The sequence below is a fragment of the Gymnoscopelus braueri genome (assembly GCF_963280865.1).
Source record: "Gymnoscopelus braueri genome assembly, chromosome: 17".
Classification (NCBI taxonomy): Eukaryota; Metazoa; Chordata; class Actinopteri; order Myctophiformes; family Myctophidae; genus Gymnoscopelus; species Gymnoscopelus braueri.
In genome coordinates, this window is record NC_137617.1 from 32,501,033 (window position 1) to 32,517,866 (window position 16,834).

The window sequence follows — 16,834 nt, forward strand, 5'->3', positions numbered from 1 at the left end:
CTATTGTAACGGTTTCCAGCCGTCACTCTATACACAAAACCAGATCAGGTGATGGCAGAGTGTTCTAGTGGTTATGGAGGGCTGATCTGGTGATGCAGATGATACGCCGTGCTTTGACAGAACACAGTGTTGTTGTTGTGTATTGAGGACAGTGTAGACCGATGTGAGTTGAATGTGACGCATGGTCTTGGCAATGCATCCACCCATGTCAAACCCCAGGTCAAAAATCACTTTGATTCCACATTTTAGTTTGACAAGCAGGTAAATGTACGTTCGATTGAAAGAAATCAAGCCGTTTCTCTCTGTCCGGGATCTTGAGATCATCATCCATGCCCCCATATCATCCTGTTTGGACTACTGCAATTCCCTATAAACACACTTCCCTCGCCAGTCTTCCCTGTCCTGCCTGCAACTGGTCCAAAACACAACGGCCAGGCTCTTGACTGGCACCAGGAAGAGGGACCATAGTACCCCTATCTTGGCCTCTCTTCGCTGGCTGCCACTCTGCCAGTATGGTTTAGAATACATTTTAAGATTCTCCTGTTCATTTATAAAGCCTTATAAGCGGGCCCCTTCTTACATTGGTGACCTTTTAACCTCTCATACTACCTCCAGGTCAATCAGGCCAGCTGACTTGGGGTTACCAGCTGTCCCGACAACTAAACTCAGGCTCAGAGCTGACTACGCCTTTGCTGTCACAGCCCTGGCCTAGACTGTGGAACAACATTCCCCTCCCTATCAGATCTGCTCCCTCCACTTAAACGTTTAAGTCCAGGCTCAAGACTCCTTTTTTTACTCACTAGCATTTGAATCCTAACTGATGTGTTTGATTTTGCGTTTTATTGCTGATTGTTTATTGTGCTTCTGAATTGTTGTTGATGTCTATGGTTATACTGTACAGCACTTTGGTCAACAACAGGTTGTTTTTAAATGTGCTTTCTAAATACATTTGATTAGATTTGATGTTGGCTTCACAACAATATACTGTATTCCTTAATATTCATACTATGTCGCACCAGCATTTTGTTTGACAAAAATAGTAATCATTTTTGTTGAGCAGTACCGCAGTAGAAAAGTAGTGCATGCACATCCACTCTGGTAATCAGGACAGAGTCCGCACCCTTTTAGACTTGCTCCCACTGTTTGTTGCAAGATCAACCTTTCGATCGCCTAAGGATCTGTATCAGTTTAGTACAAATGATCCTTTAGGTGGTGTTGGTATCTCTGCTATACTTTCACTGTGTTATCATTGACTGACACCGTGTCATGTTCTGTCAGCTGACAGCACAGACCTCAGCAGACAGCTGGAGGAGGCAGAGAGCAGAGTCGGCCAACTGGGCCGTACCAAGACCCTGGTCCAGTCACAGCACGAAGATCTCAAGAAACAACTGGATGAAGAAGTCAAGGTCTCTGTCTCTATGCTCGTGAATGTTTGTGTTCAATACATATGTGTGTGCGCCTGTGCCCTATTCACCATGCATGTGATTAATGTTTGTGGCCAATAAATAGACACTTTAAAGTGAAGTTTCTTCTAGCCTATGGTATATCTATGTAAGCGGCAGAATAGTCTGATAATCCGATGTCTCTTTAACTACCCCCTCCGCACGCACGCACGCACGCACGCACGCACGCACGCACGCACGCACGCACGCACGCACGCACGCACGCACGCACGCACGCACGCACGCACGCACGCACGCACGCATGCACGCACGCACGCACACACACACGCACACGCACACGCACACGCATCCAGATCCAAAATCCAGAGCGTTAATTTAACTCTTTTCAAATTGATCCAGGTCAATTTTCTTTACTCTTTCAGAGCTAAACATACTCCTGAGTCCTGTGTACCTTCAACCTTTGTCTGCGTCTCCCTCCCAGGTGAAGCAGGCGCTCGGCAGCACTCTGGGCACCGTGAGGCAGGAGTGCGAGGTGCTGAAGGAGCAGCTGGAGGAGGAGCAGGAGAGCAAGATGGAGCTCCAGCGCCTGGTCTCCAAGCTCAACAGCGAGGTGACGCTCTGGAGGTCCAAGTACGAGGCGGAGTCCATGAGCCACGCTGACGAGCTGGAGGAGGCCAAGTAAGATGTATACCTGGGTTCATAATAGAAAGCAACTCACTTCCAGGGAAAGACGCTCTCAACTCAAAGGGCTTGCGGTCTTCTTGAGGTTGAACTGGGTGCAGATTCCTGACAATATAGTAAAAAAGAATCATCCGCTAGATAAAGTTTCAGGAGTCTTTAATGGAGATAGGCAGCAGTCACTGTTACTGATCTCCATTACGTACATCTGAGAGTGTGTTGTTTTTACTCTGATTTCATAATAAACATTTGCTCTTGCAGAAGCCAAGCTTGATGTCATGTACTCTAGATCCGTGATTCTCCACCTTTTTCATTTCAAGGACCCCCGGTTTTGTATGCATTAGGCCACAGACCCCCATTTGATGTACACCGTAAAACCAAATGGACCTGTAAGGGTCCATTTGTACGATTCCATTTGCAAGAATTACATGATGCAGGCATTACACTGTGACTGCAACATTTACAAGAAATTGTGCAGATTTTTGTCTCAATCAATGCTCCAAAAACACCACGGTGCGCCCTCTGCAGGAAGAAGCTGGCGTCGCGGCTGCAGGAGGCGGAGGAGGCCGTGGAGGCCACCCAGGCCAAGTGCTCCTCGCTGGAGAAGACCAAGCAGAGGCTGCAGGGTGAGGTGGAGGACCTCTGCATGGACCTGGAGAAGGTAGATCGACCTTTCAGTCGTCAGTGGCAGATACAGCAGTAACAGTAAAAAGAAGGAGACACAGGACAGATACAGGCAAAAAAAGAAAAGTAGATATCGCTACAGTACAGTACAGTGCAGTGTATATGGACAGTCTTGATTAAAAAAAGTAGATGTTAGAGCACCAGAGTAAAAATGATACAAATACAAATACAACACAGTTGAGACATTAGTCCTGTCGTATAACAATATAGCAAACAAAAACAACAGACTAACCACCAACAAAGAGTCAGAGAGCACCAACAAAAAACTAAACAGTTCTGAGAAATTAATCCCTGGACGGAAGGTATCCCAAAAACCCTCTCTTCTGCTGATGATCAGCAATGTTATTGTTGTATTGCTGTAGTATCATATCAGCTTCAGTTGTATTGAATTAGTTTTGAATAATAGATTAGGGTTATATTCACCCATTTGTAGATGGAAAATATGTTATTTACTTTCTTAACCCTTCATAAATTGTTGTTTTACTTTCTTTTTTTGGTCTTTTTTTTTACCAACATTACCAATGTAAACAATCCTAGTGTATTACAACCCAGAGCTACCACAAATACAGTTTATCTAAATGATCATTTATAAGTTAAATGATTTATCTGTTGCCCTTCTATCGATATAATAATATGAATTTGAATAGAATAATCAAAATCATAATAATGTTTTTTTAAAGTGGTGGGGCTACCTATCTGTTTATGTTTGTACTGCGTCAATACAGCTCAGTTTGACAGTCTAACATGCTACAAAAACCTGGCCAGCCATAATAACTGAATTTTAGGGGTGTGCCGATATATCGTCCCTTGGTGTTTTTGCAAAAAAAAAAATGGCAATAATAATAATGCAAAAACAGAAGTATTTGTTTTCATTTGCTTCCCCCCCCCCATATATTTTAATTATTAAAAAGTGCCATATATCGTATCGTGAGCCCAATATCGTGTATCGTATCGTATACAGAAATGAGTGTATCGGCACACCCCTACTAAATATCGTATCATTTTTTTCCTTCGTCCCTCTGCAGGCCAGCGGCTGTGGCCAGGCTCTGGACAAGAAGCAGCGGGTGTTGGAGAAGCAGCTGGGAGACTGGAAGCAGAAGTGCGAGGAGCTGATGGCGGAGGTGGAGGGCTGTCAGAAGGAGAGCAGACAACACGCCACCGAGCTCTTCAAAGTCAAGACGGCTCACGAGGAGACTCTGGAGCAGGGAGAGGCGCTACGCAGGGAGAATAAGACCTACCAGGGTAAAGAGTGGAACTCACCTATAGCCCATGATGTTCTCAGGCTTTCAATTTAATTTTATATTAACGCCTTAAGACCGGGAACGCATCTGTGTAACCAATTTAACCATTATTTTATACTTTGGCTATTCAAAAATAGCAGATATACAAGCTTATAGCCGCGCTATAAGCTTGTATATCTGCTATTTTTGAGCTTGTATGAGCTTGTATGAGCTTGTATGAGCTTGCTATTTTTGAAAAATCGTGAAAATTTGTGCAAATCTTTTAATATATATATATATTTTTTTTAAACACATTTGTTTTACTCAAATATTTGCTTCTGGGGGGTCCCTGGAACAACATATTTTGAGATGGGGGTCCGAAGCCAAATACATATCATTTTGGTGGCCCTTGACATGAAAAAGTTTGAGAACTACTGATCTTCTAGCAACATAAGTTTTTTTCAAAAAACTGTTAGGGTTTTGAAGACATTTGTAGAATCCCCAGATGCAAAGATTTGAGTTACAAATGTTCGCTTTAAAAAAATATATATATTCAAAGATTTGCACCCATTTTCATGATTTTTCAAACTCGGCACTCGGTGCCGTGCTATGAGCTTGTATATCTGCTATTTTAGAATAGCCAAAGTATAAGATAATGGTTAAAGTGGTTCAAAATCTGGGTTAAAGCTGGTATCTAATATCTGATATCTACCGTATGTATAACAGAGCTGCAAGTGCTGTTATTCAAAGAACCTTCGAGTTCAATTAGTTCATGTACTGTATATTTAGCATGCTTAGCTTCAGTTGAATTCTAATGAATAACCACCTTGATAGTTATAGAAATCCCACCATCTGTTATCAATTCTATAGTCCAGTTTTGTCTCCCTTTGCCCTGGCTCCCCTGAACAGAGGAGATTGCAGACCTCACCGACCAGCTCTCGGACGGTGGCAAGAGTGTCCATGAGCTCCAGAAAAGCAAGAAGAAGATCGAGATGGAAAAGGAAGAGCTACAGGGCTCGCTGGAGGAGTCCGAGGCTGCCTTGGAGGTACGGCACCATGGCGACACAGCTTCTACCTATTAGCTTTGACACGTTGGAATGCTGTCGATGCTGGTTATTGCCTTCTCCGCGCTGGGGTTGTCGGCAAGCACGTAATGCGTTCCCTCGTGGGAATTATGACCTTAATTGTCAACATCCATCACGCCTGCTATTGCTAGCGCGACTCCAAAATTCTCTATGGTGTGCGTGCGTCATGAATAGACGCAGTTCGTCATGTCTGACAGCGCCTCCGGGCGACAAGGGGAAACGGCGGTGGTCTAGCAGCCAGCAGATCCCTGAACGCAGATAAAGCTTGTCAGCTATCGTGGTCCGCCGCCGCGGTTAACATGGACATGAAAGCCTTTGGCTGTTTTACACAGACCTGTCTCACCTCAAACTCACCCTTCTGACTCTGATCTCTTCCTCACCCTGTCTGTCAAATACTCTCCCACCCCTTTTTCTGCCCCTCATGTCTCCTCATGTATATCTTTCTTTCTTTCTTTCTTCCTATTTTCTCTCTCTCTCTCTCTCTCTCTCCCTCTCTGCCGTCTCAGGCTGAGGAGACCAAGGTGATGAGGCTGCAGTTGGAGCTTTCGCAGGCTAAAGGAGACCTGGAGCGCAGACTGCAGGAGAAAGAAGAAGAGATTGAAGCTGCCAGGTACCTCATGTTCCACACGATAGAAGACCATTCACAACTTTCACACTTTCTATGGGACTAAATACCTTTTAATACTCTACTTACTTTTTTCTCCATCCTATTTGTGTTTTTTTTCTTCCATCCTCTCTTATTCCTTTCCACAATCTCCTGATAGCTTATCTTTACAGGTAAGACATTCTCTTGTGAAACTGCCCTTCAACTTCAATGTCTTCTGCTTTCGACCTCACTATTAAGAGTTAAGCCCGATTCATACTTAGTCGCGCGACGGTGTCTCGCGCCGAGAATAGCCGACCTACAAGCTCACAACGCGTCGCATCTGCGACGCGTTGTGAGCTTGTAGGTCTGCTAATCTCGGCTGTTCTCGCCGCCCGACACCATCATCGTGTGATGGAGCATAAATCAGACTTTACTGTACTGTACTGTAGGTGCATCTCAGTTTGTCATTCGACCTCCTCTCCTCTCCTCTCACCTTCATCTCTCTCCTCCTCCTCCTCCTCCTCCTCCTTGCAGGAAAAGCCACCAGAGGGCGCTGGAGTCCCTGCAGGCAAGTCTGGACGTGGAGGTCAAAGGCCGAGCCGAGGGCCTGAAGCTGAAGAAGAAGCTTGAGGCCGACATCAATGAGCTGGAGCTGCAGGTGGACCTTCTCACCAAGAGCAACGCAGAGCTCGGCAAGAATGCAAAGAAGATGCAGCAACAGATCAAGGTCTGTATCCCACTGCAGAGGACCCCCAAATAGACGCAGTCTTAGGCTGTGGACCCCCTGTTGCAATCAATCAATACATAAATAATAAATTGTACCCCGTAGATGGTAAATGGTGCATTTATATAGCGCTTTTATCCAAAGCGCTTTTCATAGATTTTGCATTACATTCACCCATTCACACACACATTCATACACCGATGGCGGAGGAAACCATGCAAGGCACCAACCTGCTCATCGGGAGCAATTAGGGGTTCAGCGTCTTGCTCAAGGACACTTCGACACTAACTCTTCTCGGGGAGCCTGGGATCGAACTGGAAACCTCACGGCTTCCTACCGGCCACTCTACACCAGAGCCACTGCCGCCCCATATGCTGTGTAGATGTGCTATTTTTGCTCATAATGATAGGGATGCCAGGTTTAAAGTGGTTAAACTGGCACAATAATAATTATTATTAATTTAATTTGAATTGAAATACATTTTGTACATATTTTTATGATTTTATGATTTGTTCTTTCTTTTTTGTCTTTCTGTCCTTTCCAATTGCCCCGATTGACAACCCCACTTTGAAGACCTATGTCCTACTGTACGTCTCTCTGTCGTTTGTCTTTCTTATGACCTTTCTCTGAGATTTTGTCTCTCCAATTGGATATTTTTATGTTTACCTCCATCTTCAAGGTCCTTAACTCTCAGAAATCATCCTAACATCCAGACTGACTCAATATAATATTCACACACGCCATGTTGGTCTTACTTCATAGTCAAGTGTGAAGTAGACCAAAATGGCCTCCGTGTGAACATAGTGAACCGACACGCTCCCCTCTCTGTCCACAGGACCTGCAGGCTCAGCTGGATGAGGAGGTCCGCATGCACGAAGACTACAGGGAGGAGCAGGCGGCGGTCGAGCGGCGCTGCCTCCTGTTGGCCAGCGAGGGACAGGAGACGCGCGCCACCCTGGAGAACGCAGAGAGAGCCCGCAAAACCCTGGAGACTGAGCTTCAGGAGACCAATGAGAAATACAATGACCTCAACAACCAGGTGACCTTTAGACCCCTCCACACGTTTTACAAGACTATAATGAACTTTTTTTAGCAGATCACCTACTTATAACACCTTTCAAAACAGAGTAACAACTGAAGCTGCTCTTCTTACGAGAAAAAGCTCAAAACTCAATAAATCCTGTCCCCAAAGGGGTTTTCTGTCTTAGCTCAACAGTAGACATTTTGGCACTTGCGAGTGGGGACCAAACGCTGGGTAGGACATTAACCCATTAAGCCCTGAGGCCCATTCTACAAATGCCTTCTAAAATCAGTAGTTCTCAAACTTTTTCGTGCCAAGGACCCACTTAAAACCACTGTTCTAAATCCTTAAGAGTTTTCTGAAAAACGCATGTTGCTATATAAAATGATAATATATATAGCTAAAATCTAAAATGACACAGATTCTTTCCCTTTAAATTATACGTTAAACCGAAATAAAACAAAAGTTTACACAAGGATGCACTCTCTCGGATCGCTGTTGTTCCGAATCCTCTACCGTCCATACTGGTATAGGATTTTGATAGGATTTGCAGTGGTCACATGGTGTCATACATTAGTCGCTTTACAATTATTACATTATAAAACATACATTAACAACTTTAGCCCTATTTTATACCTAGGCTATTTAAAAATAGCCGATCTACAAGCTCACAACGCGTCGCATCGCGACGCGTTGTGAGCTTGTAGATCTGCTATTTTCAAACATTTTAGTACTTTTACTTTTGGTACTTTAAGTACATTTTTATACCAATACTTTTGTACTCAAGTCAATTTTGAATTCCGGACTTTTGCTTGTAACAAAGTACTCAAAACATTTGAGTACTTTTTCCACCACTGGCTCTTTCTTTCTTTGAAGCGCCGACAGACGGAGCTGCAAAAAACAGCATAGGAATGAACCATCATTGTCATATTTGTTTCCTCTCAGTTCCAGGCAGCCCTGAGCGGAAGGAGGAAGCTGGAAGTGGATCTGCAGACTCTTCAGCAGGAACACGAGGAACTACAGAATGAGCTGAGAGGATCGACGGACAAGATCAAGAAGGCCAGCTGTGAGGTAAACCGGAGGACACGGTACAGCACATGTTGCATATGTCTTCCCCCTGGAGCCCCCTCTTCTTACTTTAGACAAAAGCTGAGACCCCACATGAGCACACATGCACACACCAGCAACGCGTCCCGCCGCGATACATTGTGAGCTTGTAGATTGGCAATTTTTCCCATTTCCAAAACCTTTTGAAACATTTTAGAGAAGGAAAAAAATGTGAATACTTTTGATAATTTTTTACAATAATAATACCCAAAATGCCATCGGGATGCCAGGTTGAAAGTGGATGAAAGCAAAGTTATGATTTTGTGCAATATGTTTAAAATGCTGGACAGATCCTGTGACGCAAACAGATCCTTTGATCTTTTGGGACACCCTGCCTTCATCCATTACGATCGTCATTGCTGATGAATGACATGATGTGGCACATTGTTTCTAACATGCCAATCTACACACCAATCACTGGCCATTTTCATTGATCACCAGACAAGAACAAGAGCAAGTTAAGCATCTGTGATTGAATTTACTGTCTGTGTGTTCCATCATTAGACTTACTCGAGCTTGTGCTCTCCTCTCTCTCTCTCCCTCTGTATTTGCAGTCAGCGCGTGTGGCAGAGGAGCTGCGTCTGGAACAGGAGCACACGCTCCACGTGGAGAGGGTGAAGAAGGGCCTGGAGGCCCAGATCAAAGACATGAGCAGCAGGCTGGACGAGGCAGAGCAGATGGCTCTGAAGGGGGGCAAGAAGATCATCCAGAAACTGGAGGGGAAGGTAGGTCTTACATGTGAATCCACAATTCACATGCATCCACAATCCACAATGCGTTGTGCGCTTGTAGATCTGCTATTTTCAAACATTTCAGTACTTTTACTTTTGGTACTTTAAGGACATTTTGATACCAATACTTTTGTACTTTTACTCAAGTACATTTTTCTCTGTGCAGGTGAAGGAGCTGGAGCTGGAGTTGGACTCGGAGCAGAAGCGCCATGCAGAGACGGTGAAGACCCTTCGCAAGAACGAGCGGCGCCTCAAGGAGCTGCTGTTTCAGTCCGAGGAGGACCAGAAGAACCAGCAGCGCATGCAGGAGCTGGTGGAGAGGCTGCAGAACAAGATGAAGGCCTACAAGAGACAAGTGGAGGAGGCCGTAAGTCACCTGACCCCCATGTTGCATAATGCAGTTACCTCTGCAGTCTGCTGGTTTTACTCCACCCCGTTCAATCCGGAAAAAGCAAAAGTAGTTAATGTAGCATAACAATCGTTTATCCATTTAATCCATTATTTTATACCTTGGCTATTCAGAAATAGCAGATATACAAGCTCATAGCGCGGCACGAAGTGATGCACTATGAGCTTGTAGATCTGCAATTGTTTTGTGATTTGTGCAAATCTTTGAATATATTTTATATATTTTAAAGCGAACATTTTTAACTCAAATCTTTGCTTCCCGAGGTCCCTGGAACAAAATATTTTGAGATGGGGGGGTCGGCGGCCAAATACATATTTTTTTACATGAAAAAGCTTGAGTACCACTGATATAGCAACATACATCTTTTCATAAAACTGTTAGGATTTAGAAGACCTTTTTAGAATCAGCCTCAGGTCTTAATGGGTTAATGTCACAGCTCTTACCGTTGGGTATCATCAGGCAGGTTGTGTTGGACCTATAGAGACCTACAGGGAGGGATGGGGTCTTTGGGTTTTGGATACATTAGGAAAATAAACCCTGTTGAAAACAAAGGAATATGATATACACAAAAAAGATTCTACGAAATAATCTCAGATCAACACACTTTATAGTGATCACACACACAACTAATTTACGTTTAAAAAATGCTTCAAAATTCCCGGTTGATAAATTAACAGGTGTAATCGGCTCTGTGCATAACTGTAGTCCCAGGTTCCCAGAAGGTGCCATACCCGTTTCCTGTTCCAGTTCATTTTCCCATAGTTTAGTTTGATTTTCGGTCAGGTTTTATTCCAGATTTATTCCAGGCGTGAGCCTTTATGTGAATATATTTAATGTTTGTTTGTTTTTGTATATGTCTGGTTTAATTTTTTTGATTGTGCTATATGGACCATGTGCCCTTAATAAAGTTTTTGATTGATTGGCTCCGGCAGCATGTTTGAAACGGAAACACATGACACCTTCACATGTGTTTCCAGTTCAAATCTGCTGCTGAACCAATCAAACCAATCTATCTATGGGGAAATAAACTGGAGCAGGAAGCGGGTATGCCACCTTCTGGGAGTACAGTTATGCACAGAGCCTAATAGGTTGAAAAACAAAACAAGTAGGCTTGTCTTGTAGGCTTACGATAACCACAGACATTATCTGCATAAATAAAAACATATATTTTTTAAAGTGCATCAAAAACATGGTGAAGGAATACACTACATTTTGAATTCACTTCCTCGCTTTTCTACCTTGCTGTTTAGGAGGAGCAGGCCAACATGAATCTGGCCAAGTACAGGAAGACGGTTCATGAGCTGGACGATGCTGAAGAGCGAGCCGACATCGCTGAGTCAGCTCTCACCAAGATCAGAACCAAGAACCGTGGCAGCTTCGGCAAAGGATACTCGTCTGTGAGTATCTAGGGTCGATTAGTTTTGAGCAGGCTATAACAGAGAAACACACTAACATAAAATATCATATTAACAAACAAGCTGCTCTTGGGTTGTATGTGTAACGTGAGGTGAGCGCCCCCAGAACAGTCAGTTCAGCTGTGTTGGGTTGGGTTTCCATTCTTAAAGGAAAACATCACAACAAGTTTCAACATTAGCTCTATATATTTCTTGTAGGACTAATGTTCCATTAGCAGCCATAACACTGAGTAGTCCTCTGTGTCTCTGAAAAGCTGCCAAAGTTGTGCTGGAAGGATTACCCCAGTGATGTCGCTGGGGTACAATCCGTGAATGTGAAAACTACAACTCGTTTTTAGTGTCACTAGCCCCGGTTGCTGTGACATTGTCCTTGTTCATAGTATTTATGGCAAAATGGCGGTCTTGACTCCAGAAAATAATATGAATTAGGTTGATGTAATGGCGGCTATAGACCATATGGACATTTTGCTTGCCCATGAAATGGTAATTGTAGGACGCGAAGAATAAGAATGGCCGATACGGTCAGGCGGAAAGGGTCATGGGGTACACAAAGTAAGAGTCCAAACCAAATCATGAATAACATATAAATACTATCATAAATAGTACTTATGTATATCATAAATACTGGTAGACTATGACAATTATCAACGATGCTAAGTTGATCTAATGTACACATACAGTACAAGTCAGCGGGCTATGAAGATTGAAATGTGAAATGTGAGTTTCTTTTAAGTGACCTGCATGCCCTGACAATCTTCTCGTTTCCAGGGTTACAGCACACCCTACCCTGGGCTGGTCAGGTCACCCAGCTCTGTGGGGTCAGAGGGCAGGGGTGAGAAGATCCTCAACGATGACAACGAGTCCGTCAGCTCCCTCATCCCAGCGTATCTCAACTCTCTCAAGAAGCTCATGATAGAGTAGAGTGCAGGCACTTAGGACGGTTGGGTCTCGGATTTCCAAGTGCAACTAGTTTTCTTTGAGAGCAGCTGTCAATAATTCTGGCTCCCATCAGTTTTGAAGACATTGTCAAAGACATACCGTACATGTGAAATCCTCAGTGTTCATTAAACTCTGAAATGGAATCAGATGGTTCATTTGGTTTGGACTCTTCAGAGATAAATTAACACTGAGGAGTTTGAAGGTACAGAAAAGCCGGTACTGTAGTTTCACAACACATCATTTGTACTCAAATGAACACCTGTGAATGTGGAACTGTGAATGGTGTGTACAGTACAGTATGTTGACTTGCAATGTATCTACTTTTATCTGTGTGTTATGGTCACAGTTCTAATGACTCCATTTGTAATCCAACACCCTTTTATATTCAATGTATTATATAAAAAAAGAGAGTATTGTAAGGGACCAGTCGAAATTTACATAAGGGGGGGCATGGAGGAAAATAGGGGAGGGTCATGCCTTTCTAATTTTGGTCCAAGGGAGGGTCAGCTAATTTTACTTTGAATCCAAGGGAGGGTCATGCAATTTTGAATTGATAAAATAGTCCGTTTTTTATGTACCTTTTTAGTACAGCAGAACAGTGGTCAATGACCCCTCTCCATTTCAAAGGATACAAAGAATTCAAATCAAGTAACACCTTGTCTATTTAGAATCAATGACGGTCGTTAACAAGCCATCAACGCACAGCGAGTGTGAACGACCCAGTCAAATCTATTCAGCGTCTTAATGATGGTGGTTGAACAATTAAGCAAAACTTCAACAGGCGTTATTGGAGAGATGCATTATAAATAGGCCTACTATAACTGGATATTCATAATCATTTGAAGTAATTCTGTGCATGTGATTAATGTGGATCTATATGGACAGTTGTGTATAGATGCCTAGCTCCACAAGTAAAACCAGAAGCATCAGGCCATAATTGATAGCCTAATTTGTTTTATGTAGGCAACAGTGTAGTTGTAGTCACTGTAGTTGATAATTAAAAGGGCAGAGTGACAAAAGTTTTAAACTACTGGTTACCAAATATTCAACTTTCTTCAATCTGACCAGGATTCAATGGGTTTCCCACATGTAAGATGAGAACACTATCCATTCTGCTACCACTACTACAGATACACTGTGCATTTAGCAAGACTGACTACACTACAGCAATGTTCTAATCAATGTGGAAAGCAAAACATTGGACATATCAGTTTTAAATGTCATGTTGTATTTGATGGGGAGGGTTAGGGGTGTCAAGAATTTCACAATACGATACATGATGTTGGGCATGATATCGATATGATATATTATTAATGTTCTTTTCTCATGTATCATCAACATTGGCCATCATCTTATAAATAACGTTATAAAGCAAGTTAGAAACAATTACAAAGTGCTTTGTACACACAAATAAATACATTTGTGCAAGCTTAATGGAGAAGTGAAGTTCTCACTAACTATAAACCCATTGTTTCAGAGGACAGATAGACACTAATATAACAAATATAATATAAGACTGCATAACTATAAATTCCACAAACCTCATATTTTTGTCATCTGGACTTTACCAACCAAGTGCAGCCTAGTTATTTCCAACAGCTAAAAAAAATCTATAATACCAGATACAGTATAATACAAATCTTAGATTAGATGTAGGCCTATTTGAGAGTGCAGATGCATGTCACATTAACGAGCGTCAACGAGCATCAGCTGACACACAACACCTCCCCTCTGCAGTGCTTTAAACTGAAAGTGACTGACTGGAGTCTGTTTCATTTCTCTCCAAAATACCTTGAATATGATGGAGGACATGATTAATAATTACTAAGATTATGATAAGCTTTACATTTCATATCATACAGTAAAAACTCCTAACTTTCACCGGCAAAAAATAAGAAAGTGTTTTTTTTGTATTAAAAAAACAATTAAAAAAATATTACGATACAGTATGACATCATGACAATACCTATCATCACATTTTAATACCACGATAGGCTATATCGTGACACAATATATCGTGACACTTCTAGGCGGGGAGGGTTACTCTTTTTTTTGTAATCACTTGGGGAGGGTCATTGATTTTTTTTTTGTGTCAAAGGGAGGGTCATGGCATTTTAGATCAGGGCACATACATTTCCTCCATGCCCCCCCTTATGTAAATTTCGACTGGTCCCTAACATCCTGAGGGGGAAATTGCTTTTCTGCATTCACCGAGCAGATGGCTTGCTCAAATGAGCTGTTAGCCTGGGTTAAGTGTCTTGCTCAGGAACACATGTAGATGGGCAAGCTGAGGGTCAAGCCGGTGACCTTCTGATTACCAGATGACCTCTCTGTCAGTCTATACACTCAGCTATGGCTGCCCATGACAATGTTTGTATGAAAAGGGGGGGGGAAAATGTTTAAATGTGAACACCGGTGCATGGTGAGGCTAAATCTAACTTCTGATTAGCTCATTGAATGTCCAACTAAGATAATGGAACAAAATTGCTTGTTTACAACAAAACACAGGTTGACCGCTTACTGAATTGTTAACCACTTAAGCGCTCTATATCATGGATCCTTAATAGGCCCCCGTAAGCCAGTTGTGGCCCGCGAGAGCCAATTGTGTGGCCCGGAGCACAAAAAAAAACCTTGGTAACCTTGACATCATTTGGCCCTCGGGGGAAAAGTAATCAGGGAACCCTGCCCTTTATACTTAGTCCTACGACGAATAGTAAGATCTCAATGTGATGCAAAGCCGTATTTTTTGATTGATTGAATTGATTGAATATTTTATTAGGCAAAAAATGTAAAACAGCACCGTTACATTTAAAATACTTTGTCTAACAGGTCCGTTCATAAAAGTCCTTGCGGACTTGTTTCCAATGAGGGCCTTGGTATTCAATTCATAGGCATATAGTGGCACCACAGTTCCGTAAGGGCTTGTTAGATCTGCTTTTTTTCCCCCTAGAATGACAGGCCCAAAACGGGGATGCCAGTTTGAAAGTTGCTAACCACCTCTTTAATATAGATGGCCAAAAAGTGTAACAATGCTTGTCCAAACCATTTTATTGTTGAATGTGAAAATGCATTTTTAAATACAAATAAATCACTCATTGTATTGCTCCGTGTGTACCATCAAGATGCAATTATTTTCACATACTGGGTCAGGTGTGTATTCATTATATTAATGAACAGGAAACACATGAAGTTGTCTTGTCAAACAAGAAATCTCAAACTAAGACATAGAATAATAAGCACCATAATCATTAACATAGATACATAAGAAGACACCTCAAGGGCCCACGGTGCCTTGGCACAATGGTGTGGTGTGCTTCTGTGCCTCTGCTACAGACAATTAGCAGGATCAAGTCCCACGCCGTCAAGACAGCCTACTGGGGGGACTGTGTCTTTCCCCTGTATCCTGAGAGGTAAATGTGGGAGGTTATTTAAAAAAAAAAACTCTGTCCAGCTAACCTTTTACAGAAAGAAATTCAAAAGTGCTGGAGTATTTCAACTTAACTTTACTAACTGAAGGCTAACATACAAGAGAACGCATATAGAGTACTACTAAGACACCTCCACAAAGTGTGGCTGAGTGATGGTCTAGTGGTCTAATCACAGGGCTCTCAGCACAGACATACCATGTTCAAATCCCATTCCTCCTGTAAGTTCATTGTTGGAGTACTTTGACATTTTCAAGGCTAAAATACAAATGAACGCTTCATTAGTACATAGAGACATGTACAGTGAGTGACTGAGTAATAGTATAGTGGACTAATGACCAAAAGCTCTGCACAGAGGTTCCACGTTCAAATCCCAGTCATCTTATATAGTTCACTTCACCCCCTGGATCCCACTAGCCTACAACACAGGATTTCTCACATTTAATAAATCCATGTAGCTTATTAAACCAGTAACCAGTATATGGAGTGTGCTTTGGTTGTCAAAGCATTCACCTTTGAATCATACGGTTTCTCTGTTAATCCTGAGCACGCTGCCAGCTAATTTAACGTTACGCCGCGCGGACGTCCATACGACGTTCCTACGACGTCCGAGGCAAACCTCTAAAACACGAAAAAAGCCACCAAAAGGTTCAAGATATAACGTTACGCCACGCGGACGTTCACACGACGTCCATACGACGTCAAAAGATACAACGTCGTCCAGACGTCCTTATAACAGCGTTGATACGCCAGAGACGTTGAAACGACGTCCACGTCAAACCTCGTTGCAAAAACATGCTGATGAGATTATTGACAATTAATTAATTCACTTACATTCCTTCCCTTTCCCTCAGTCTAAAATCTCTAAATCAATAAACTACCAATAAAGAACATCATGTAAAGCAGGCTAAAATAATTATGTCAACAAGGATAGGGACATTAGCTGGTATTATTATTATTATTATTATTATTATTATTATTATTATTATTATTATTATTATTATTAAATACATTGATGTAACTACATGAACGCAACAAAAAACGTTCGGGAGCTATTTTGGTCTCATGTGGTTGCCACGACACCTGCTGGCTGAAAAAAGTAAATGCAGGGCTTTCACTGACAACATAATTATTGATGGCATATTTTTATTGATGTAGAATATCATACATTACCTGCCAACCTCAGACCGTCCGATAAAAGAAGATTTTTTTTCCGGGGGGGGGGGGGGGGGGTCTCTTGACCACGCTGGGGGTCCCCCCCCCCCCCCCAGGACATTTTTAACAGAGTAGATGTAATTTATTTGAGTTTTACACTTTTATCAGGCTTTACTTACATAGGATCCATTAAAAAGTTAAAATAATATCATTTTGCTGGGGACCCCCTGGAACCCCCACAAGGACCCCTGG

The 16,834-nt window shown here is 42.5% G+C and overlaps 1 protein-coding gene across 7 annotated transcripts in view; it reads left to right on the forward strand.

Annotated features, from left to right (window-relative positions):
* LOC308105392 (myosin heavy chain, skeletal muscle) overlaps positions 1-15,106 on the forward strand; it is a 74,234-nt gene extending 59,128 nt beyond the window's left edge. For all 7 annotated transcript variants that reach the window (XM_080456090.1, XM_080456091.1, XM_080456089.1 and 4 more), the window contains 13 exons: positions 1,279-1,406; positions 1,885-2,081; positions 2,610-2,742; positions 3,791-4,007; positions 4,895-5,031; positions 5,577-5,680; positions 6,191-6,383; positions 7,216-7,419; positions 8,347-8,472; positions 9,063-9,233; positions 9,406-9,606; positions 10,899-11,045; positions 11,832-15,106. In XM_080456090.1, coding sequence (XP_080312216.1) covers positions 1,279-1,406; positions 1,885-2,081; positions 2,610-2,742; positions 3,791-4,007; positions 4,895-5,031; positions 5,577-5,680; positions 6,191-6,383; positions 7,216-7,419; positions 8,347-8,472; positions 9,063-9,233; positions 9,406-9,606; positions 10,899-11,045; positions 11,832-11,984 — 2,111 coding nt within the window. In that variant the 3' untranslated portion in view covers positions 11,985-15,106. The remainder of the gene's footprint in view (positions 1-1,278; positions 1,407-1,884; positions 2,082-2,609; positions 2,743-3,790; positions 4,008-4,894; positions 5,032-5,576; positions 5,681-6,190; positions 6,384-7,215; positions 7,420-8,346; positions 8,473-9,062; positions 9,234-9,405; positions 9,607-10,898; positions 11,046-11,831) is intronic.
* Positions 15,107-16,834: the final 1,728 nt, after the last annotated feature.